The sequence below is a fragment of the Sarcophilus harrisii genome, chromosome 3 (assembly GCF_902635505.1).
Source record: "Sarcophilus harrisii chromosome 3, mSarHar1.11, whole genome shotgun sequence".
Taxonomy (NCBI): domain Eukaryota; kingdom Metazoa; phylum Chordata; class Mammalia; order Dasyuromorphia; family Dasyuridae; genus Sarcophilus; species Sarcophilus harrisii.
In genome coordinates, this window is record NC_045428.1 from 14,267,858 (window position 1) to 14,294,319 (window position 26,462).

General features: G+C 37.5%; 1 protein-coding gene across 2 annotated transcripts in view; it reads right to left on the reverse strand.

The window, feature by feature from the left end:
• Positions 1-26,462, reverse strand: part of PLCH1 (phospholipase C eta 1) — a 152,182-nt gene that overhangs the window by 75,365 nt on the left and 50,355 nt on the right. For both annotated transcript variants that reach the window (XM_031957553.1, XM_031957554.1), the window contains exons 2-3: positions 4,803-4,949; positions 1,272-1,515 (exon numbers count right to left, since the gene is read on the reverse strand). In XM_031957553.1, coding sequence (XP_031813413.1) covers positions 1,272-1,515; positions 4,803-4,949 — 391 coding nt within the window. The remainder of the gene's footprint in view (positions 1-1,271; positions 1,516-4,802; positions 4,950-26,462) is intronic.

The following is a 26,462-nucleotide window of genomic DNA, read 5'->3' on the forward strand; positions in this document are numbered from 1 at the left end:
CTCAGCAGACCTGGATTCGAATCTGGCCTCTATAATTTAACTATGAAATCACAGGGAAGTCACTAAACCTCCTTGACTCAGTTTCCTAACCTACAAAACTAGAACTAGTCCAGGGATTCCTTCCGGCTGTAGAATCCTACCACCTCAGCCATTCGCTACGTAGGAAGTTTTGGCAAATGGCTTCACTTTCCTGGACCTCAGTTCTCTCATCTGCAAAACGTGGGTTTGCTAAGTCCCCTCCAAGGGCTCAGCTCTAAATCTAACGTTCTATAGAAAGGGTTTTGAAAATCTTAAAACTGCTACATTACCAACCCACCTTGTTATGATGAGCCACAGCAATGTGACCTTCCCTAGACTGTCACTCTGTTCAGGATCCATTGCATAGCCAAGGAAAGAGACTTGAGTCAAAAAAAAAAGAGAAAAAGACATTCTACAGTGCACTATTTTATGGGAGATGACTGAAAGCTTCTTCCGAGAGAAATAAACATCTATGACAGGTTCATTACTCCTGGCCAAGCGGGCTGAGTGGAAGGAGGGTGACCAAGAGCTCTGGCTCATCTGAAGCAAACATTCATGGGGGATGGAAGGAGTCTGTGTCGGAGCTCAGGTGGTCTGAAGCCTCCCCAGCTTCTATGTGAATAATGCCAAAGGCTAAAAGGGAGACATAGAGAATGACAATGGAGAGAGGGAAGGCTCAGCTTTGAGCTCAAAACTAAGAAAGAAGGTAGGGTCAAGTCCTCACAAAGTAACAGATGCATATCAGAACTGAAGTTTTAAGGACGGGGATGGAGACTAAACTTGTGATATTATTACTATAAGAATATCAAAGTGAGAAAATCTCTTTTATTAAAAAAAGGTGGGAATTCACATTATGTAGTTGAAGTGGATATTCCTGACATTTTACATATTCTCTTGCTGAGATTTTATATATAAATTATAAATGTTTCCCCTTCCCCCAAAAAATCAATTAAGAAAAAAAGAAAATTGGTCCATTTTCTATAAAACAGACATGGGGAGTTACTTAGAATTTAACAAGAATCAAAGAAAATATTAGTAAAATAAATAAAAAATGCAGTTAATGTTAACTTGTGGTTTTCTAGGTCAATAAAGAGCTGTAGGGATCCCTTTCTAGTTGAGGACTACAGCATTGCTCTACAGCACCAAGCTGATTTGTCTAGGACAGAACTCAAACCCAGGTCTTGGTCACTTTATCACTCACACTCACAAACACACATACACTCAATTAGAGCTGAAATCTCAGCAAAGGATATTGGTCATGGGTTCTCCGTCGTTTGGCAAGAGAGTCTTCGTCACTGATTCCAGCCATCAGGTACTTCAAGCCAGTGATCCAGGTCCTTGCCTCCTCGGGATTGGAGGTGATGAGGTCCAGAGACTCCATGTGGTTTCCATGGTAAATGGTGAAACAGCAGCTCGGGTCAAAGTTCCCCTCCGCCTGTCGGTGGAAAATCTCAGATTGCCGGCCCTCGGTGACTTTGTAAATCGAATCGATAATTACTGTGAGGGAAAGGGGATTCAGAGACAAAGCGCCAGTAAGGATATGCATGGAGATCCCGGAGCAGGGGAAGAGCCACTCTTGCTGGGCCGGAGCCAGATGGGAAGAAATAAAATGCCAGCATTGCCATTGCCCTCAGAGAAGCCTCCCTAGGAGAAACTTCTGGCCTGTATAATTTAACTGTGAAATCACAGTTGAGAGAGGCCCCATTCTAAATCAAAGCGAGGCAATAAAATACACTGGTAAACCACACTAGATCTCACCATCATCAGGGGAAAGAGGGTTAGGAAAGCATCAAGTGGTGAATACCATAAGTGAATTACATGGAATACATACTGGCCCTATAGTTTCACTGACGTAGGGACCTCCCCCTCGTCTTACAATTCAGGGCAACATCTTCTCTGAAGCTTACAGTCTTAGACTTAAATGAGGCCCCAAATAATTAAGTTACTTGCCCAGGGTCACACAGCAAATACCTATCAAAGATAGGACTTAGACTCAGGCCTTCCAATGTTTTTTTTCTGTAAAATATTTTCATGTTAGTTATTTTGTATAAAAAGATTTGAGTAAAAGAAAAAAATGAAAGGAAAAAAGCGAACAATAACATGCTTCAGTTTATATTCAATCAATACCAGTTCTCTCTTTCTCTCTCGAGGAGGAGAGTCTGCTTCATCATGAGTCCTTTGGGACTGCCTTGGATCATTGTGTTGCTGAGAATAGCCAAGTCATTCACAGTTCTGCATCGAACAATACTGCTATTACTCTGTGTAATTTCAAGGGCAATTCTCTATCTACAATCTCAGGCTGCTAGAGTAAACATACTAGTCACCTGTAGGATATTCTAAAGAGAAGGGAGGAATCAAACCAAAAGAGGCTTTGGCCTTCTAGGGCTTGCCCTTCCAACTTAGGGAGAGTTAATTCATCCAGAAAGCATTTATGGAGCTTCTATAGTGCTAGGCAGGCACTGAGGCAAACAATAAACCAAAAAGTCCCATGAAAGTCAGTCATAGCTTTCAAAGAGATTCTGAGTATGGTTTCTATGAATAAAATTGTTACAATGACAAATACAAAGACTTTGGGGTCAGAGGACCCAGTTGGAAACCAGAAGGCGACGCCAAGCATCTGTGTGAACGTAGGCAAATCAGCTTGTGTCTGTCTCAGTTTCCTCATCTCTAAATGAGGGAGTTGGACTCCATGATTATTTTTTTGGGGGGGTGGGGCCTGATATCCAACAAACTCTCCCAGGAGCAGTAATTCACCACTGCTCAGGAGCTAAGTGGTCCCTTCATTCAGTAAGAATTCAAAAAAAGTCTGTTGAATTCAGGCTGGCAGCAAAAAAAAAAAAAAAAGCAATATAATCAATTATTCCCCTAGTTATAGTTATAGGTGATCAAAATTAAACATTCATTCAGTTGGAAATCAGGCAAAATAAAGTGTGGTAAACACACAAATTTTCTCATACCTTCATACATTTGACCCTTGATCATCATAGGAGCAGAGATTAAAAGAAGCAACTGACATTGAGTCACACACCTTTATTTTACAAATGGGGAAACTGAGGCTCTGAGAGGCAGGCTGATTTATACAGCACCACCCATTTAGTAACTATTTGAGGTGTGACTTGAATCCAAATCTTTTTGCCTCAAAGTCCAATACTCTACTCCATGCCTTTCCAAACACTGAATATTCATTGCAACCTAGCCATTTGGTAGATAAGTCCAAAGCAGCTGCCTAAGGCTCCAAGAAATTAAGTCAGAAGCTGCTCAGAGTCATAACTGAACTGAGAAATGTTAGGGGTAGTATCTGAACCTAGGACTTCCTACTGATCCTGCACATGATCTATGCTGCACGTTGCCTTAACTCGGAAGACTAAAACTAATAGGAAAAACTGAGGAAAGTCACTTAGGACTTGGCTTTCAGAAAGATTTTCTCCATGAAAATCTTAAATATATAGAAGAAGAGGTGCTAATTTTGGAGGAATTTTCTCAATGAAATATTGACTATGTTTCCGTTGTATTTAGACCAATTCTTAATCACTAGTGTTTCAGGTCTCTTTAACCTTTTGTGGGGCACAGACCCCTTTGGCAACATCTGGAAGCCTATGACTCCTTCTCAGGGAATGTTTTATTATTTATATACATGAGTGAAGAAAGTACTAAATTTCACTTGGAAGTCAGGAAAAATAAAGATGTAATTTTTTCCCATCTAAGTTCACAGTCTTCTTGAAATGTATTCAGAGATCCTTTGGGAGGACTGTGAATATCAGGTTAGGAACTAATGTTGTCTACTAATCAAGTCCCTAGGACCTTTTAGGTGATCACTGTAGTACCACAGAAACTAAAAAAAAGGCAAGCTATGAAACAAAAAGCTTAATCCTGGATAATTCTGTCTGTCACTGTGGAAAATAATTCTAGGTCTGAGCCAAAAAAAAAAAAGAAGGAAAAGGAAAAGCAAAAGGAAAAGAAAAAGAAAAAGAAAAAGGATGGAAGGAAGGAAGGAAGGAAGGGGGAGGGAGGGCGGGAAGAAAGGAAGGAGGGCGGGAGGGAGGGAAGGAGGAATAGCAACTAAACCAATAACAACAAACCCATAAAACATAATCCCAACAACATTATTTCTCTTTCATCCAACCCTGTGGCATCATTCAGCAAATTTCCAATTTCACATTCTGTTTTTGCTGAACCAATTAGCTTGGATACATATGTTTCTCCTAATTTCTCCACCCATACAATGATCATTATTATTTCCTTGTATTACCAGCCTACCTATCCCAGAGGCAAAAGAGAGGGGGAATAATCAAATAGCCTATTATTTTCCAGCAGTTGATTTTTCCATGAATCCAAAGACCACATATGCATTTTAACAACAAAAATGCTTGTTTAATAACAACAATAAAAGAAAATTTAAAAATTCACACTGAGTATTTCTTCAATGTTTATGGGAAAATTTTTTTTTAAATCAACTTTATGCCAGCTAAAAGAAGCAAGCAATTCTTTCTGCCTACTCCCATCTGCAAGATCTGAAGATGAGGAAAATATTACCTCATATGATCCCTTTATTCTAGAGAGCCTTGTCCTGGGGATCTGTGGATTTGAGGGGTTTTTTCCACTTTTTTATGAATGTATTGCTAGTACAATTGCTTTCTTCTATAATCCTGGGTATTTATTTAAAACCCTGAGAATCAATAGGCTTTACCAGATTGCCAAAGGATTCCATGACCCCAAAAATGCTTAGGAATAGTTGGTGTATTCTCATCCCCAGGCAGAAAATGAACCAAAAAGGTCAACATTACTTTTTGCCTTCTCACTTTTCCGGGAGGGTCGCCAACGCAGCCGGGTGCGGTGCTCGTCCAGGTAAAAGAGCCGGACGAGGCCTTTGCTTCCACTCTTCAGTTTGATCATCTGGGTCCCAGACTGCATTACACTCATGCATCTTTCAACTGTAAAGGAGATGAGGATATATTTAACCCCTGCTCAACTTAGCCACATGACACCAGCTCGAAATCTCGATGTCAGACAAAACACTGGATTGGCAACCAAAGGCGCCAAGAATTAAAAGACAACCGGTTCGGGGACATAACAGCTACTAGGAATCTTGGTATCGCAACACATTGGATTGGCAGCCAAAGGCGCCAGGAACTGAAAGACAACGTTGATTTGGGGAAATGAAGAAACTGAGCTGTTAAAGAAATGTGTGAACTGGCACCAAGTTGGATCATGGAAGCAGATTCGAGCTTTAAGGAAAATAAACCTATCATGATGATTCTTTCCCAAAGCTATCATTTGTTCTGAGTAACAACATCATGTTTTCTGTTAGGAGACTCACGCTGACTTGCATTTGTAATTTCATTTTATATTCATTACAAAGAAGCTCTGCCAAAGTTTTCTTAATTTTAAAACAGCCAGTTTTAAAAGGTGTCTTATTTTAATGCTTCTAAAATTTAATTTCACAGCCATAATAGAAAGTCTCACAAATTAAAATAGAGCATTGGTTGCTGGATTAAACTAAGCCTGATTTTTTTTCTTCTGTGGAAACTGTTTATTACTCAGAAACCAGTAATACCAAAATCAAAGTTATTTAAATTCATGTCACAGAAAAGTCTTTCTTTTGAGATGGATCATGCAAAGGCATGTTTAATGACTTTCCATTTTGATTATATGCATCTTGTGTATCTGTAGTCATTTAAATGTTAGGTTATGGGAGGTTAGGGACTTTTTTGACCTTTCTTTTGAAAAATGGGAAAGACAACAGCATGAGCAAAGATCAGTGTTTTGCACCTGGAACTGAAAAAAAAAAAATAAGGCATGTTGGACAGAGGGCTGGACTAGAAGTAAAGAGACCTTTACCTAAGATAGGTAAATAGAAAATAACATGTCATGCTTGGTGTTTAATAAATGCTTAGTGAATTAGCCTAAGTACAGATTAGGGCTCGTGGAGTCATGAGAAATGAAGGTAGACAAGTAAAATAAAGTCAGACTATAAAGGGTCTTGATTATCAGGGTGAGAAACCTTCAGCCTGCAGGCAATGGGGAACCATGAAAGCATTCAGAGCAAAGGGGTGATATGATCAGAGTAGAGGGGTGATATGATCAAATCTTTCAGAAAAATATCCTGGTGGTCCTCCATGGAATCCAACTTAGAGGACTTATCACTGTATGGGAAAGCTAGATTCTAGAAAGCTAAGTCAGTAAGGGACAAATATTACTAAGGAGTCAATAAGCATTTATTGTATGGGAGTCTTTTGTCACCCTTTATAAAGCCCTCCCAGGTCTACCTCTAGACGTGGCACAATCTTGTTCACTTAGTCTAGTTCCTTGCAAAATACAGTGTTTCAACTACTAAATCAATTTTTTGTCCGACTGAATCAACCAGATCACTTTTGTGTGTCAGACACTGCACTGTCTTGTATGTATATGTTTACCAAATCAATGCGAGATAATCAACAAGATACATGCAAACTGAATTTCTATACACAGAATCAGATTTCCCTTTTTTTTTTTTTTTTTTTTTTTTTTGACCCTTCTACTAGGGTCAGGGACTGTTTTGGTTTTGTCCTTGTATTCGCAGTACCTTCAGGGAATAGTGCCGGGTACATTTTTTAAATCCAGACCTGTGATTTGATCAGGATAAGGAACTCTTGAGGAAGAAATACTTTATATCAATGTACATCAACAAATTTGCAAAATGTAGTCACCTTAGAGGCTGCCTGGGAGAAGAAGGAGCTGTCCATGGTCCTACTGTTAGTGTATGTCACATCAGATCTTGAAGTCTGGTCTTCCAGACTCCCAGCCCCACTTTCTGTCCCTCTATTCCTTCTGCCTTCCCCTCTACACAGACCAGAAGTGAAACAAATGCTTGTTCAATTTTCATTGTTTTTCCCCATATAAGTCCTAACAATTGGTATCTCACCATTTTGACAGGAAGACTTCAGAAAAAAAAATGTAATAGAAGTGAGATTTCTTGAGAACTAATCACAAAGAGAGGGGAAGTGGGTGATGCTATAATGCACAGAGGCCTGGCCTAGAGTAATCTGACCTCAAACATTTACTAACTATGTGACCCTAGCAAGTCACTGAACTCTGTTGATCTCAGTTTCCTCATTTCTTCAACTAAGTTTCTCTCTCTTTTAAAAGCTTTTATTTTCAAAATATATGCACAGAAAAATATATATATATATATATATGCACAGATAGTTTTCAACATTCATCCTTGCAAAACCTTATGTTCCAAATTTTTTCTCCCTCCCTTCCCCCTACCTCTCCCTTAAACAGCAAACAATAAAATATATATTAAGCGTATGCGATTCTTCCATACATATTTCCACAATGATCATGCTGCACAAGAAAAATCAGCTCAAAAAGGGGGGAAATGAGAAAAAAGGCAAGCAAACAACAACAAAAAGAGAAAATACTATGCTGTGATCCACACTCAGTCCTCTCTCTGAGTGCAGATAGCTTTCTCCATCACAAGACCATTGGAACTGGCCTGAATCACTTCACTGTTCAACTCACTTTCTCAAGAAAATTCCCAAAGGGGTCACAAAAAATCAGGAGTGAGTGAAAATGACTGAAAAAGTAGGCACGGAACATGACATTTGATGCTGGGTACTAAATTAGGGAGATAAAAGATTACTGCTTCATATTTTGATGATTTCTGAGATTTTTTCTTTCCCTCTTTTGAGAGAAAAATGTCTGAGAATCAGTAAGCATTTTCTACTGAGAGGAAAAAATGGGCAAAGTGCTTCTTCTAGTTCTTGTTCAGTCATATCCAAATCTTTGTGACCCTATTTGGGTTTTCTTGGTAGAGATGCTAGAGCAGTATAACATTTCCTTTTCCATCTCATTTTATAGATGGGGAAACTGAGGCAAATAGGGTGAAGTGAGCTGCCCAGGATCACACAGCTAGTAAATGACTGGGGCCAGAATGAAGACAGGTAGATGAATCTTCCCGACTCCAGAGCCAGCACTCTATCCACTGTGCCGCCTACTTGCTAATCATTCACAAACCAATTCATTTATTATATTTAAGTAAAAGTAGTTTATTTTTTTAAATAATTTTATTATTCCAAATAAAATCCAAGTATTTAACAGAACTTATTCCAATACCTCCATGACAATGTCAACAATGCATATCCAATGCACAGAACATCCATTAGCTCTGCTGATTTATTACATTGACTCAGTCACAAATATTCACTAAGCCAATGCTTCGGCATAATTTCATGACAGAAAAACACTTAACAACCATAACAGTGGACAAGCATACAAGATTACAATGTCTTTGGTACAGTTAAAACCAGATTGCTCAGCTAGGTTTTATTGACGGCTTCTAAAACACATTAAGATGGCATTTATCTCTAGCCAAATCAAATCACAGGGTTGAAGAGAATCTTGAAAAGTCAGCAATTCTATTCCTTATTTTCCAAGGTCCTCAACTGCATCTTACCTGGCCAACAGTAAGCAAAAAAACTTTCTGAAAAGTATCACAAGCATAAATGTAATGAGCTGCTTTTGTAGGTAATGAGCTCCCCAACCCTAAAAGGGCTTCAATCAGAGAGCAGATGGCTGTCAGGACTGCTGTGAAGGAGAGAGCTTATACTCCAAGTGAAGACAAGAGGAAATACATTCTGAAGTTTCTTCTGAATCTAAGGGGTTTTATTCTAAAACTATCCTCCAGCTTCAATTTCCCTTGTGTACCAACTAACATTCATTGTCAAAGAGAAACTATTTTTGAGATCTCCTCTAAATTCTTTCTGTTACTCTTTAGTCCTGTGTGTCCATGTTGATTCTTCACTGGAAATGAAGAAGATCTCATTATTCTTCTCTTTCATCCCCCAAGGCCATTTTATCTTTTTTCTGAGGGTAACCAAGAGTTAAATTCCCACCAAGGACAGAGTATTCTCAGCTAGGTTTCACCTGGACCATGCCAAAGTCATTCTAGATATTCTCCATCTCCCCCCTTGGTTGTAGAATATTTATGGGCAAAAATATGAAAACAACAACTTCCCCCAGAAAGGATGTTATGATTCCAATTCGTACAACTGCTGAAAGGCAGATGAGAATAAATACTCCTTTTCTACTTATTAAAAAATTAAAATAAAATTAAGAGGTATAATGGATAGAAGGCTGACCTCAGTTCCAGGAAGTTCTGAGGGCAGGCCTGGCCAGTGACATAAACTGAGCACATGACCCTGGACATCTCACTTACCCTCTTTTTATTCCATGGCACTTGAGAAGAAAAGATGTCAATCTACAGGGATGGTTCAAGTTCACATGAAAGTATTTTATATCAATGAAATCACAAGATCAAGAATACAGTTTTGATTTTTTTTAGGAAAGCTTTTCCTTAAAAAGTGATACCTCCTTTTCAATAAGACTATTAAGCTAAAATTTTTGCATGCTAAACATGTACATACAGTAGGCTTTCAAGTTCCTCTTGCTTTTACCAAGTAATATTTCTTCCCAAGGAAAGGATAAATAATGGACTTTAGTCTACTGACCTCCATGTTTCCTGTAGGGAGGAGATGATAGTGAAAAGGTACCATTTTGCTCTTTGGTCTGTCCAAATAACATAAAAATATTTCCTATTCTATTTTTCCTTTGAAAACCATCTATGATAGCATAAAGGCTTTCACAACCTGATGACTGTATTAAGATTCAAGGTATTTATTTGCTAAGTCAGTTTTGTCTAGCAGTATCTATGCATCTATCTGATTCATATTAATTACATATAACTATTATTCATTGCTTAATAATTTGTAGATAGTTCAATAGAGAGCTGACTGGAAGATAAATCTTCCCTCAAGCACTTCATAACTGTGTGAACCCATGAACTCATATAACTCCCTTCTACTTCAGTTCCATCCTCCACAAAATGAAAATCATAATATTGTCTATCCCACATGATTGCTGTGAGAATCAAACACAGTAATAAAGTGCTTTGGAAACTTTAAAGTATTCTGCTTTCATCCTCCTCCTCATTATTATTATTGATTGTTTTAGAAGTATATAGCATTGTTAGTCATTAATGTCAATATAGTATGATCATTATCATCATCAATATATTATAATCATTAATGTAAATATAATCATTAAATATGTTGATATGATTTGGGGTAGTTAAGTAGCATCAAAAAGAATCAGGTATCAGGAAGTCCTGAGTTTATATCTGGCCTGGGACACTTACTAGCTGTGTGACCTTGGGCAAGTCACCTGTTTGCCTCAGTTTCCTCATCTGTAAAATGAGCTAGAGAAGGAAATGGTGAACCATTCCAGTTTCTTTGCCAAGAAAACCTCAAATGAAGTTACAAAGAATCAGACATGACTGAAACTGCATGATGACAACTGATATGCTTGATCTGTATTGTGATGCTTTTGTATACCTAAGGTCTAATGGTAGTCATCTCTAGGGTGAGAGGGAGAAAAAAAAGAGAAAAAGAAAAAAAAGGTTATTGTATATAAAGTTATTGTATATTTTAACGGAATAGCAAATTATACATAATAGATTTTCAGTTCCATGTGCAATTTTTTGTTACGCTACATTATGGAAATGATTGTTTTATTAGAAATTACAAATTAAATAATTTTTTTTAAAAATTTGAATTGGAAAATTGAATTTAGGAATAGACTCAAAGAATAAAAATAAGACTATCTTAAGAACATTAAAAAAGGGGTCAAAAATAAATAAGTACACATTTTTTTAAAAAGCAGTTGAACAATTTGGAGATTCCAAGCTAATTTGTAGTCAGATTATGACTAAGGAACCCACTCAGTCAGTATTCTGTGAATTACCCAAAATTATTACCCAAATTATTAGGTCAACTAATACTAGATACTATTATCTAGCATAATAAGTATACTCTATTATAGATAGATACTAGATACACTCATAGAAGATAACATCTATTGACTAATTTTATGCTCATTCTATACCAATATATTTATATAATTTATGTTTATCTCCTTTCAATGATCAATAATCTTTATTTCAATAACCAATAGAGTTGATTAAGATGGGTAAGATGAAGCCCTGCAAGATTAAAACACATAATTAGAGTGATTATTATTACTCTAATAGTTACAGAGTAATAATGTAGACCCCTAAATCGAATACAATCTTGGTCTGAATTACTAGCTAAGTGGCCACTGTATAAAGTGCTGGGGCAGGAATCACAAGAAGTTTAATCCAGTTTAAATGCAGTCTCAGACACTTACTAACCATGTGTACTTGGGTTTTGGTTGCTTCAGTTCCCTCAACTGTGAAAAGGAAGTAATAATAGTACCTACCTCCAGGTGTTGTTGTGGAGATCAGATGAGCTAATATTTATAAAGTACCTAACACAGCATATAGTAAGCTTCACAGAATTGCTATTATTATTATTAAACTAGGTAGCATTTGTCAGATGCTTCAAAGCACTATGTAAGTGTCACCTATTTCTAGTAAATGCTAGTTATCCACACCAGCTCTGAAGTCAGGAGGACCTAAGTTCAAATCTGACCTTAAATACTTAACACTTCCTAGCTGTGTGACTCACTTAACCCCAATTGCCTTAGCAAAAAAAAAAAAAAAAAAAAAAAAAAACCTAGTTATCCAAAATGAAGAAGATGAGTCTTATACAAAGCCTTAGCCAGATATTTCATGGACTATTAGTAAGGACATGTGAGTGTTGTAGAGAGGGACCAATGAACTAGTAGAAAAGAATAAGAGTGCTGAGCTAAGAGAGAACTTCCAGGAAGCATGGCGTGAAGACGGTAGCATCAAACAGCAGAGTTTTTCCAAAAATGATTTTGGGGTGGGGTGTCAGTGGACGGCAGCACTATGAGCCAACAATGGCAGCAGTAGGTTGAATCAGAGAAGCTTAGAGTCCAATAAAAAGGAAGTAATCATCCTATGGTGCTGTGTCCCAGTACAGGCTGTGACTATGGGACAAAGAGGAACACACTTGCTCAATCTCTTCTGCTTCCTTTGTATTTGGAACCCGGCATAGTACAGCCCTAGGTACCACGTAAACACTCACACTGTGTATTAAAGGGAGGCTTTTTGTAGTAGCTGCAAAGAACTGGGGCAAACAAGCAAAAAGCTTGTGCCGCTGTTGTTTTTGTCTGACTCTTCATGATCCCATTTGGGTTTTTTTTGGCAAAGATACTGGAAGAGTTTAGTGTGTGTTTTTCCAGCTCATTTGACAAATGAGGGGCTGAATTAAGTAAGGCTAAGTGACTTGTTCGGGGTCACACAGCTAATGAGTGTGTATAATGAATTTGAGGTCAGGTCTTCCTGCCTCCAGGTCTGGCCCTCTATGCTCTGAATCACCTACTTCTCATCAATTAGAGAATGGTTATATAAATTGAGGTGTATGGATGTATGGATGGGGTATTATTGGACTGTAAAAAAGAAGAAATATGAAAAATTCAGAGGAGATGGGAAGATTTCTATGAATTGATACAAAGTGAAGTTAAGCAGGACCGGAAAAACAAAAACCATATATAAAATGCTAATGGAGATTGAAATTAAGAGCTGAAAATTATAATGATCAAATGTGGCCCCAAAAGAGAGATAGTAAAAGTCACATCCCTCTCATCTTTGCAGAGGAAGGGCACCAGGGAGCTATAATATTGCATAGAGAGTTAGATTTGCTTAATGTGTCGATTTGTTTTAGTGAACTGATTTCCTCCTCTCCCCTCATAACACTCTCCCTGCTCACCACGTCTTCATGTCTTCTTTGTTACTGGAAATATTCAATTGACTTCTTAAAAGGGCTGGCACTCTTTCTTTTTCAAAACAAAGACAAACAAAACAGGTTTTAAATGAAGCTAAGCAGGCTTGTGCTTTAGAATTTATTCTGACTCCTCTAAATTAAATGAATATAAATCCAGCTGCCACAGACTCAGAAAGACCCAAGACAGAGCTCGAGCCAAGAGCTACAGAATAGAAAAGGGATTTCTTTCACCCTCTCCAGCCCTAAGGAATAAAGCCCCTCCCTGCTCTGCCCACCTTCTCCAAATGCCAACATTTCTCTAAGGCAGAGCTTCCAGAGGGCATGAATGGTTTCAAGAGACCACCTGTGGAGCAGGTAACAGTTTCAGTGTCTGCATGTTGGAGATGCAGACGTATCAGTTCAAAAAAAAGCAGCCTATTGAGAGCTTCTCGAGCAGGAGGTTTTTATAAAGAAACCATCTATCATCAGAAACTTAAAAATAGAACCCCATGAAGTGAAGATCCCTGGGAAATCTCCTCCAGCTGACTTGATTTCAACCACATCCGTTCTGTGCCAGCTACTTACACTACCTTCATAAAGCTGTAAATTCAACTCTCTGCGGATACCACTGGGAAATTATGTGCTCATCAAAGTCCACTTTGCAACTCTTTGATGATTATTGCCGACATAAAACATTATGCATTTTGTAATTGCATGTCACTATACTAAGAATAGTAACATATTTATATAAGACTTTACATATATAATAGATGCATGCTATACCATGTTAGGGGCAATAAAGTGGCACAGTAGACAGTGCCAGGCCTAGAATCAGGAAGACTCATTTTCATGAATCCAAATCTGGCCTCAGACACTTACTAGCTGTGTTCAGACACTGAACAAGTCAGTCACTTAACCCCATTTATCTCAGTTTCTCCTTATGAAAAATGAGCTGGAGAAAGAAATTATAAACTACTCCAATCTCTTTGCCAAAAGAACTCCAAAAGGAGTCACAAAGAGCTAAATGCAATTGAAAAATAACTGAACAACATTAGCCATGTTACCTCATTTGATTTTCATAGTAACTAGGTGAGGTAGGTTCTCTGAATATTATTGATTATATTCATTTTTCAGGAATAGAAAAGCTGAGCTTCACAGACAGGATGAGACCTCCGTGGCTATGGTGCTAGTAAGTATCATAGGTAGAACTGGAACCAATTCTCCATTGACCAATCTGCTTTCTATTATATCAAGTGCGAGAATATTTGTAAAGTGCTCAACACAGTACATGGCACATATTAGGCTTTTGATATGTGCACGTTCCCTTTTCTTCCCCACTACTGTACCATATTCCATTCAATCAAGCATTGTACCAGGCATGCTGGAGATAGAAGACAAATACAAAAAGTTCCTATCCTCAAAGAGCTCACATTGTACTAAAGAAATATGTAAATAAGTACAAAACATTCAAAGCAATTTAGAGAGCTGGAGGAGTACCCCATGTACATGGTTGAGCCCTGCCAAGGCAATGAAATTGACAATAGCCTTAATGTGAGAACCCAGACATAAGGTTTTATCAAACTGAGCCAGTCACAATAGCAATGAATTCACTTAGAAGAACAAAAGAACCAGACTATTAAAGAAATAATTTTTATAGAGAGACATGAAGAAAGAAAAACACTTCAAGACCTCAAAGTATATTATAAAGTAACAATTACTAAAACCATTGCTCACAGATTAATAAAGAGAAAAGTAGATCAATGAAACAGATTAAACAAAGAAGTGTCAGCAATCATTGAACTCCACACTTCAGTTTTGAGAAAGCCTAATACAAAAGTTATTTAAGTGAGAATACTGTATTTGATAAGAACTTCTGGGAAAATTGAAAATAAGTCTGGCAGAAAGTAGGATTAGATGAACATATGGCATTTTCTACAATAAATTCAAAATGGGTACGTGTCCTGAATATTAAAGATCATATCATTAAAAATAGAATTGCAGTAGTTCATATACCTCTCGTAGCTATGGATAGGTGATAAGTTCTTGACCAAACAAGAGATAAAGATGATTATAGGAGACAAAATAGAAAATATTAATCAAAGGAACTTGAAAAGAAAGGCTTTTGCATTAAAAAATAAGAGCACTGAGAAAAAGAACCCAACTGAAGGGAAAACCTTTGCATCAAATTATCTTTGATAAAAGTTTAAAGTTTAATATCCAAGATATACAAGCAACTGACAGGTATGCGAAATGTGCCAGCCATTCCTCAATAAATAAGGGCAATAAATAAATTGGGGAGCCAGACTAAATATCATTGGGAAAAGTTTAAAAACAAATAAAAATACAAAATAATGTGAATAACGTTAATTTGTGGTTTTCTAGTCAATGCTTAACATCAAGGGATAAGTTTCTACTTGAATCTACTAAGAAGCCAAAGGATGAACAAACCCTTCTCAAGGGAAGAATTGCAAACTCTTAAAAGTCATATGAAAGAGTACTTCCAGCCACAATAATAAGAGAAATTAAAATGAAAAAAAGCCCTATTTTTCATTCCCCACTTTTAATAAATTAGCAAAGATGACAAAAGATTGGAATAATGTTGGAGGGATTGAGGTAGTCAAGCACATTAAATGCAATTAGTTGGCAAAATGACTAGAGAGTTGAACTTGAAGTCAGGAAGAGCTGAGTTCAAATGCCCCTAGGAGCTTTCTAGCTACTTGATCTCATAAAAGTTGTTTAACCTCCAGCTGCTTCTCATTTTCCTCATCTGTCAAATAAGAACACTAGTATCTACATCCAGGGATACTATTAGGATAAAATGAAACACTTGTAAAATACTTAGTAAAACTTAAAGGACTATTTAAATGAAATGCTAACTATTTATTATTATTGAAGTTGTGAATTGATAACAACTATTCTGGAAAGCATTTACAATTATTCAAATAAAGTCGCTAAAATTCCATACTCTTTGAACTAGAGATGCACTGATAGGCATATAACCCTTAGGAGGATATTACCAAAAAAAATAAGCCCAAAGACACCAAAATGTTATGGCAGCACTTTTTTTGTGGTAATAAAATGGAAACCAAGAAGCTTTCCATCCATTTGGAAAAGTTAAGGAAATTATGGCCATTGCTTGTAATGGAATATTTACTGGTCTATAAATAGTGAGGGACGTGATGAGGTCAGAGAAGCATTGAAAGACTGAGCCGAAGTGATGCACAGAGAAGTGAGCAGAGTCAAGAAAACAATATATTTTGTTGTTGTTTCAGTTGATTTCAGTCATGTCTGACTCTGTGATCCCATTTAGGGTTTTCCCCAAATAGGATTCATTCTGGGCCATTTTTAGTTTGAGATGCCTATGGGATGTTCAGGTAAAGATGTCCAGTAGGTGATGGGGCACTAGAACTCAAGAAAGAGGTGAGGGCTGTACATATAAAGAAATGTTAATCCCCTACACTGATCACAATTAAACTCATGGGAGCTGATAAAGCCATCCAAAGAGAGAAGAGAAATTGACCCAGGACAGAATCCTATATGCTTTTAATCAGAAAAATTGGGATACCAATGTGCAAGGAAAATGAAGAAAGTAAAAAAAAAAAAAAAAAAAAAAGAGTTTAGGGGCAGCTAGGTGGTACAGTGGATGGATTGCCAGGCCTGAAATTGGGAAGACCCATTCTCCTGAGTTCAAATTCAGCCTCATACACTTAACTAGCTAGATACTTATAGACACTTGATCCTGGGCAAGTCATTTAACCCCAGTTGCCTCAATATTCTCATCTGTAATATGAGCTAAAGAAGGAAATGGCAAACCACTCTAATATTTTTGCCAAGAAATCCCCAAAGGGTCATGAAGAGTGAGACACAACTAAATAAAGACAAAGAGAAGTCACATAAATGATGCTATGAGAATTCTGTGTTTAGGGGCCTTTCTGGTTAAAAGAAATATATGTTCCAAAAAAACATGGAACCAACAGATTTTCAAATAGCTTTGATACAAAATAAGCCCACCAACACCACCCCTTAAATGTACTTTGAGCAGCAAAGAATCAAACACAAAACCCAGTCCCTAGTAAGAACGAACAGCTGAGAATCAGAAAAAAGGAAAAGCCACATTGACTCAACAACATATTTAGAATCAGCCAGCCAGGATCCTAGGAGGAATAGAGTGATACTGACCTTTGCAACCTTAGTCATTCTCAACTCTTCACTCTCCCACTACCTCCATATTTCTGATGACTAGGTAAAACCAATTAATTCTACTCCCCCGACTGTTAGTGGTGTCCATAAAAAGCATCTTTTCAACAGGTCTTCTGGGAAACCTGAGGGAGTTGATGGTTAACTGAAGAGCCAAAAAAGGAAAAAAACACAGGGAGTAGGGAGGGAAGTGTGACAAGGATGAGAGATGGCAGTAGCATAGCGATAGAAGGGATTAGAAGCCCAGGTGGTGATGCAGTAGGATTTCAGACAGGGGGAAAGAGCCAGAAATAAAACAATAGCTCAGCTGGACCAAAGAGGGGAACCACAGCTACCTATTCTATGAAATTCCCTTAAAGTCAAGGCAAAAAAAAGGAACAGAAGTATCCAATATTTATGTGGCCGCAAGAACTTTACAAAGTGGTTTCTTGTACATCATCTTATTTCTTGTGAGAACAGGGACTATTTTTTGCTACTTTGTGAAAAGTAGGGGAATGAGGTTCAAATAGGACAAGACAGTCCTATCCAGGCCTGGGGTACCAGCCAGATGATTTTCATTGCTCTACTATGTTCTTTCCATGCATAAGCAAAGGACCATCTGCTCTTTGTGTGAAAAAATATCGGAGAAAAAAGAAAGGAGATTGCTCTTGTGCAGCTCAGTACTCCCAAAAGGTACAGACCTAAAGCTCTTAACCTAGGATCTACAGCTGCTAAGGAATAAGAGATAGATTTCAGGAGGACTGTAAACTTGGAAGGGTGAGAAATTGCATCTTCATTTTCACTGACTTTTGGTTCCTTTGTAGTTTTTATATAGGTTATTTAATGCATTTTAAAACATTATTCTGATTATTGTGCCATAAGAAATGGCACTTTCTTATGAGCAGTCACTTTCAGAAAAATCTGAAATCTCCTTCCCCGTCTACTCCCTCCCCTAGACAGAAAGTAATCCAACATGGGTTAAACATATGCGATTACTCTAAAAATATTTCCACACTTATCATGCTGCACAAAAGCAGAAAAAGGAGATGGAAAAGGAGAAAAAACAAAAAGGAAAAAAACCAAGCAAACAACAATAATAAGAAAAAAGGTGAAAATACTATGTTGTAATCCACATTCAGTCCTCATATTCCTCTCTCTGGATGCAGATGGCTCTCTCCACCACTAATCTATTAGAACTGGCCTTAATTACTTCATTTTTTAAAAGAGCTAAGTTCATCAGAATGGATCATTACATATTCTTGTTGCTGTGTACAATGTTCTCTTGGTTCTGCTCACTTCATTTAGCATCAATTCATGTAAGTGTCTCCAGGCCCTTCTGAAATAATCTTGCTGAATGTTTCTTACAAAAGAATATTCCATTACATTCATACACTGTAACTTATTCAGCCATTCCCCAGTTGATGGGCAGCCACTCAATTTCTAGTTCCTGACACTACCAAAAAAGGCTGCTATAAACATTTTTGCACATGTGGATCCTTTTCCATTTTTTAATGCTCTCTTGGGATAGAGGCCCAGGAGAGACACTGCTGGATCAAAGGGTATACACAGTTTGATAGCCTTTTGGGCAGAATTCCAAATTGCTCTCCAGATTGAATGGATCAGGTCACAACTTCACTAAAAATGTATTAGTGTACCAGTTTCCCACATTCCTTCCAGCATTCATCATTATCTTTTCCTGTTAACCATTTAAGAGGTGTGAAGTGGTACCTCAGAGTTGCCTCAATTTGGATTTTTCTAATCAATAGTTATCTAGAGTATTTTTATGTGACTAGAAATGGCTTTAATTTCTTCATTTGAAAAAAATAAAATACTATTAAAAACCATAATGATGAGAAGGGTTTCATCAAACTGCCAGAGGAGTCTGGCCTCCAGAAGGGGTAAAGAACCCTTGGTTTAAGGTTAACTTCAAAGAGTCTGTATGTATCCTCTATGTACCTATTTCTGGACATATTTTCCCCAGTAGAATGTAAGCTACTTGAGGACAAGGAGCATTTTTTCACCTTTTTGTGTCCTCCAACACTTAACATAGTCATTGGTACTTATCAAGTGCTTAATAAATGTTTTCTGATTGATTATGCATACTTAGGGAAACTTTTGTGTTACTCTAAACTATTGTAGTGTTAATCATTAATAATAACAATAATAGCTGATAATTATAAAGTTTCTATGATGTCATTTGAACCCCACAACAGCCCTATGATGTCAGTACTTCAGGTATCATTATCTCCATTTTACAAATAAATAAAATGAAATTTAGCAAAAGTGTGAGGACACAAAAGCCTTTATGATACCAAATGTAGTATCCTCTCCATCATGTAAATGTTGTGTCTTGGAATGCTCACTGTGGGGTCATGGGGTATCACTTGGAAGGATCTGAATCCTGTCTGTGACTCATACCAGCTATATAATTTAAACTTTAGTCTGTTAGATATTAGTCATTGAATATCCCTCAGTGTCCATTTCTGCATCTATAAAACAATGGGAATGATAATACCTCTTCCCTAGGATTTCTCTAAGGCTCACAAAGAAAGAATAGACATAAAACAAAGTATAGGCCATCTCTACATCAAGAAGCTAAGCTAGAGCAGTGAACACAAAGGCTCCCATACAATAGCTTAAACTCCAAAAGCTCCAAAGAGGCTGATGCATTCTACAGTCATCCTGTTTTTCAACCTTCATCTGAAAAATAACAAAGGATAAAAGTGGAACCAAGTTGTGCTAACTCTGAGAGGCAAATGGACTAGAAAAGGGTGAGTATGGGAAACTGTTTATGGATCATTACAATGTTAGTTAACGTAATTGCACAAATCGTGATGATCAGAAAGGGTGATATTTGAAATTAATGGCAGATTCTGAGAGTTGTGGAATGGGCTGCTTAGAGAAAGCAACAGGTTCCCCCTCCCTGAAAAGGTTGGATGGCTAGCCACTTGCCAGGGATGTCAGAGAAGGAATATTTGTTTATGCACTCACTGGACCGGATGGCCTCTGGGGTCCCCTCCCACTCAGATTCTGAGTCACATAAAGCCTTGGAATAAATGGTTCTGTGGGCTGCAACCACCAAAATCTGAGCAGCTAGACTGAGTTCTAGATAACTGCTTCCCCACCAGAATAAGTCAACCTTAATAGTTGTCTAGCACTCATTGGGAAGGGATTGTTTTGTTTCTCTCTGGCTATACTGGCTGATGTATGGTAGGTATTTAAGAAAGGCCTGTTGAACAATTAATTGACTGTAGACAGAGGGCTAGCTTAGCAAAGGTCAATGCTTATTTTTTCTTGATGGAGTCTCACTTGTTTTTGCAGTTTCTACAAAAGATCACTTCAGCAGATGAGTTTTACCCAAGGACAACAAAGCTGGTTTATTTACCCTGAGGAAATAGGGTGAGAATCAGAATACATTTGACCATGTTCCTACCCACCCACCTTCCATTAATACTTCGGATTCATCTATAATGTTATTTCAAAGGCAAAATGTTGTTTAGGAAAACCTTTCATGAAAAAAAATGGTACTTTAAGAGGAAAGGTTCTCTTTTCTTCTTTTATTGCCCTTCTATGTGCAATTTTAGTGTTTCTTCAGCTCAGAATACTGGAAAAAGCCAAATATCAAGAACAGCAGGGAGAAAACTAGAAGCTACATCGTGTTGGCAGATGTACCCACTTCTGATGATAATTTCAAAGCACTTCTAGGCTTTGGAGTATCAGATCTCCCCTAACACGAGGAGTGGTTTGGATTGGGGGAAAGCACTATAGAAAATAATTTGGGAGATGGCGGCTTCCATCTTTGATTTGCTAATCAATTTCACAAAAAGGCAGCCATGTTATGTTGTCCGGGAGGTCACACAAAGGCTCATGCTTCATTGCGTTTTTATAAGAAAAAGAGAAATGAGCAAAAAACAAGCCCATATCGGGAGCTCTCTCACACAAGACAGTCCAGGGTCACTGCTGAAGTCAGTGCCCATTCAGTCCTTCCGGCCTCTCCAGCTCCACATGCATTTGGGGCTACACAGATCCTCAGAAATTCCAATCACAGATGCTCATAATGATGACCCAAGTGGGCCACCCAACAGTGTTCAGTGTGCTATGTTTAATAAAGCAGTGAAGTGTAGAGCACATTGTAGAAGCCTTTCCATTTAAAAACAGTGAAAAATAAAAATGGATCTAAGTTAAATATGAGTCCTATCCAAGCCTGGGATACCAGCCAAATGGTCTTCATTCCTCTTCCATGCATGTTTCCATGCACGAGCACAAGATCAACCTTCAACTTTCAGTATGGGGAGAGAGACTAGGGATTGGACTCCCAGGACAATTTCTTTTCTGAGGTTTCTGGAGAATAAGAATTTTATGATGAAGAATAAGTGTTCCAAAGAACATCATCAAGGTCCATTCCATTCAATGATATTATAAATGAGATTCCTTGACATTGGGTCCTCCAGACTTAAAATAGCAGACCTCTTAGAACGAGTCTGAGATGAGCCTCCCTGTTCTCAATTATACTCTAGAATAGGTATTCTCAAAGTGTGGTTCAGGGACCTCTGTCTCCCCAAGACCCTTTTAAGAGGGTCCACAAGGTCAAAATTATTTTTATAATAATTCTAAGATATTAATTTTTGACATAGTACATATTAACAGATATAACCTTCATTAATAAAAGTTCTTTGTAGTAGATTCCTCAATAATTTTAAAGAATGTAAAGGGGATCCCTAGGCCAAGAAATTTGAGAATCACTGTTATGGAGGGACTGTGGACCTCTTTGACAGTCTGGTGACAGATCCTTTTGACGGTCCAATGATGGACCCTTCTGAGAATCTGTTTTAATTTTAAATAATTTAATAATTTTTATTATTGTATTTATATAAATTATAATTATATATTTACATATTTATTTTATAAACATATTTAATAAATAAATATAAATATTATATATTAAAGAATTATTTTTATAATAATTCTAAGATTTTAATTTTTTTGATATAGCACATATCAACAGATATAACCTTCATTAATAAAAGTTCTTTGTAGTAGGTTCCTCAGCAATTTTAAAGAATATAAAGGGGATCTCTAGGCCAAGAAATTTGAGAATCACTGCTATATAGGAATACCTTTGGACAATGCTTCTTAATCTTTTGTGGACCCCTGTGACAATCCAATGATGGACCCTTCTTAGAATGTGTTTAAAGGTGTAAAATAAAATACATAGGATTAAAGGAAATCATTATAAGGAATTGTTTAAAACATCATATACTTCAGATTAAGGACCTCTGCTTTATAGAGATGTTTCAATATGGTCTCTTATTATAATAAAATTCATACACTTTCCCCCAGTATTAAAAAAAAAACAGAACTGCAAGGGGTTAGAAAAGGAAGGCTATTTTTATGAAGTATATTTCAATGTAAATGACAAAACTGAAAGCTAATCTGTACTGTAATTAAAAGCTTTATCTGTATATTACAAAATTTGTAATTTTTAGGAAAATGCTGATTTGTTGAATCAGAGCAATGACAGGTGTAAGGCAGGAAGATGCTAAAATATAGTTGGAAGCTAAACCTAGCTCCTTAGAATGAGTGCTGCAGTTACTGACCAAGGGGCTAACTTTTGCCATACAAAGAGAAGTTCTAATACCTTCTAGTGCATTGAAGAGCACAGTACAAAGGACAGAGCTAATGTTCAATGAATACTTGTTGAATGGAAAGAAATCGGGAGGAAGGAATGAGGATTTTCAATTGCTGAGCTTAAAGATGGCCATCGTTTCTTTTTCCCATTCCTGCATCTCATGGATTCCCAGTGCCTGAAGCATCAAATATCTTGGTTGGATTCATTAGACACAAAATACGCTGATCAACAGTGAATGGACTAGGTAAGGTAGTCTGAGTTAAGAGTACTTTGAAAAAGCAAAAAAAAATGAGTATGTGATGGCCACACTGGATAGCTCAAATATTCTCCAGTTGGAAACTTCTGTTACCTTCTTTTGCTCAGCAATCACTGATTTTAAAAACAAACTAACCTACAATTGATGTATCTTTCTTCTCTGAGCAAGACAAGAGCAGCCTAAATAATGTCATTTGGCAGCATAAGCCAAACAAAAGTTTAAAAAACAATAACATCTAGGCCCCCATCTCTTAAAAGACCTTGAAAACCTTTCTCCTATAAAAGGGAAAGTTATTCTCCCTGAGAGACACAGAAATTTTCTTACAGACGTTTCAGTCATGAATAATGCAAAAGCATCTGTTAGGGTTCAGAAAACAATTATCATTGTCGGCCATTTAAATGTGTCCATCTCATGTCAAAGTAAAGTGACCAGGCAGATTTTTTTTTCAAATGGTCACTCAATACAGCTCTCTGAAAGTAATCAGAGTGGCAGTTTGGGGCTATCATCCTGGTGATGTTCAAATGTGCTCGGGCTGCCTGACTGACTTTAGCTGGCTTTTCTAGCTTTTTACAGTGGCAGGGCCCTGGAGGAGCCATTTCAGCTTCAAGAAAAATCCAGATGTGGCTCAGTGGTCTCTACACCAGGCAAAAAATATTTTCCCGACACTGAAAACACTGAAGTTGCCAGACAGTGAACACAGACCTGAAAAGCCTCAAACTTGGCTGTGAGGCAAGCATTATGGATCACTAAGCTCCCTATTCCAAACCCTGCCAACCCACACACCTCCAGTCTGTTACAAGTCAGCAACGCAGACTCTGGAATGATTTCACCATTTAACATCCTGCTCAATTCCTCCACTGGCCCCCCATCAGTCCTAGTTTTAAGTAGCTATTCTTTCAAGGGAGCCAATATCCAACATCTTGAAATAGATTAGGACTGAGGGTTTTAAAATACATTTGTCTCCACTCCCCATGCTTAGGATGTCTAATAGTTGGTTTCTCCCATGTTGCATACAAATTGGCACTTAATCCATGCCTAAAGGTAATGCACTTTTACAATGTGTATTTTTAAATGAATTTTGCCAGTTTTTATTGATGAAAATCAAAAATCTGAAGCTTTTGAAAAGGTGAGCAAGAGGGATAAATTTAGGGGAGGTAAAAAAAATAAAAGATGTCAATTTCTTTTTTTAAAAAGTCTGAATTTTTCCTCAAGTTATTTCCTGATCCATTGGAGCATTTTATTAGTAAGCAGAGAAGCTGTACTAAAAAGAAAAAAAAAGTCTTCACATTATTGACTTTTAATATAAAAGATCTGCCTGATCAGATTAGTAAAGTCATTTCCTTAAATTTTATTCAAGCAATATATAAGAAAGAGCCTACTATGAGCCAGACACTGGAGATGCAAAGGCATAAAGAAAATAATCCCTCCCCTTAAGTTTTCATTGTACATTGGATGGTGATGGAGGCAAGATAACACAATATTTGCATCAAATAGTAGTTACCAAACACATGCAAAGAAATTCAAAGTCATCTCCAGAGTGCCAACAAACTGGGATGAGCAATAAAGGCCTGGGAGGTGAGCTTGCCAGGAAGCAAAGAATGATTCTAAGGAGAAGAGATGAGAGCTGAATGCTTTCTATACCTGAAGGAGTACTTGGACAAAGCTACAAAGGAAGGATGTGAAGGTCATGGTAGCAAATGGCTTACAGGCTAAACTGGCATAAATAATAAAAGGGAGTGATTAGAAATAAGATTGGAAAGAAAGAAGGGATTCAGATGTAGAAGCCCCAGATAATTTTCATTTATGCTAAAAGAAATAGGGAGTCATTGAAAAATTCTGAGTAGAAGGTGATATGATCAGATAGAACTGTATATTTAAGAGCTATATGGAAGAAGTATTTGAAAGAAGGGAAGTTGGAAAATGGGAGACCAGCTGAGTCTACTTTAATGATCCAGATAAAAATAAAAAATATGACAGTTGTTTGTGGAGATCAGAGTAGATAGACATCGAAGAAGAAAAAAGGTTGTTTCCTAAACCGAAATGGGAAGTTTGGAGGGATGAGCTTAAGGCGATTATGTTGAGTTTCATTTGGGACAAGGTTATGCTTATAGTACTACCTTCACACGGTCGTTTATTATGAGAATCAAAAGAAAATAAAAGGTGCTTTTAAAGTGTTTAAAAAACCTTAATGTTCTAACAATACACACACAAGTCCTATTGCTAGTATCACCCATGTGACCACCACTGGCCTCTCTTGGGGGAGAGCAGGTACTGCAGGCTCAGAGAGCCAATGGTGATCACAGTCAATGAGCTTTTCTCCCATTCTGATTCCTGCTCTCTGGAACAGTAGTTTTATTCTCCAAGAATAGAAACTGCTAAGGATATAAACTGAATAGGTCCCAATTCTATGGCAGAAGGGGGGAGTTTTCCCAAGGTAACACTTAGGAAAACTGTGTTATCTTTCACAACAAATCAGTGACTTCCAAACATTTTTAACCAACAAACTCCCAGAAGAATCTCACAAGCTTGCACCGTCTTTACGTAATTATCTTCTCCGTTCCATCTTATTTTTCCACCAAAAATTCTGCATGGTTCTTGCTACCAGCAACAGGAGCTGTGGAGAATTCTGTAATTTTGTACCAGAAAAATCAATCAAGTGGCATTTATTCAATTAAGTTGCCCCTCCTGTGGGCCAAATATTGTGCCTGCGGGCTACAAAGCCAGAAATGAAATGGTCCCTGCCCCAGAGGCAGTTCAGGGAGTACAGAGGGATAACTTCACCCAGAGTGCCTAATAGCAGGTGTCTGGAATTGTCAGTAGCTTTATGAAAATCTAAAAAATAACAAACTGCATTTTCTACATAATGCTTATTGTATATCTCTATTTAACATCTTAAAATGTCTCCAGGGAGAGAATTTTAGTTCTGGTATCAGAGCAGCTGGAAGTAAAACTTGCCTTTGATATTTATCTTTAAGATCTTGCTAAAATAGCTTCTTCAGGACTCAGTTTCTTCTTCTGTAAAATTAAGATCATGGACCTTCCAGCTTTAAATTTAGTGTTTTATAAAGTGCCCCATACTTGATTTTCAGAGAAGGCAGCATGGTATAGAGGAAAGAGTGCTGACATGGGTTCAAATATCACCTCTGGTGATTACTAATTACCTCATGGGCTGGTAATTTCACATTCACTGAACCTCAATTTCCCCACTTGTAAAATGAAGAGGTTGGAGGAGAATCCAATCTTTCTACACTCCTTTCCAAGTCTAGATCTAAGATCCTATAATCTTCATGTATCCTATCCCCAAAGATTACAAACAATTCACAGGTCAGTTCATTTCTTTGTCCAGTCTCAGAATACAAAAAGCTGGGTGGAAAGACATCTGCATTCATAGCCTGTAGCTGTGCTTTCAGTCTGTATAAAACACTGTCCTTATTCCAATCAGGAGTGTTCCCTTAGCAACCAAAACACTTTCTCCTCCCAACTGATCCACTTACTTACTTACCTGAACCAGACTTGCCACTCTCAGAGATGGATTTTTTCCCAACCTACTTTGGATCCTGAAACAAAACTCACTTTCTGCCTCACTGTCTATCCTATTAAAGACATCTGAACAAACAAGTCTGTCAACAAAGTAAAAGGATGATGTCCCTTAAAGTGTTCACCTTCAACATCATGTTTTGAAGCTGGACCATATACA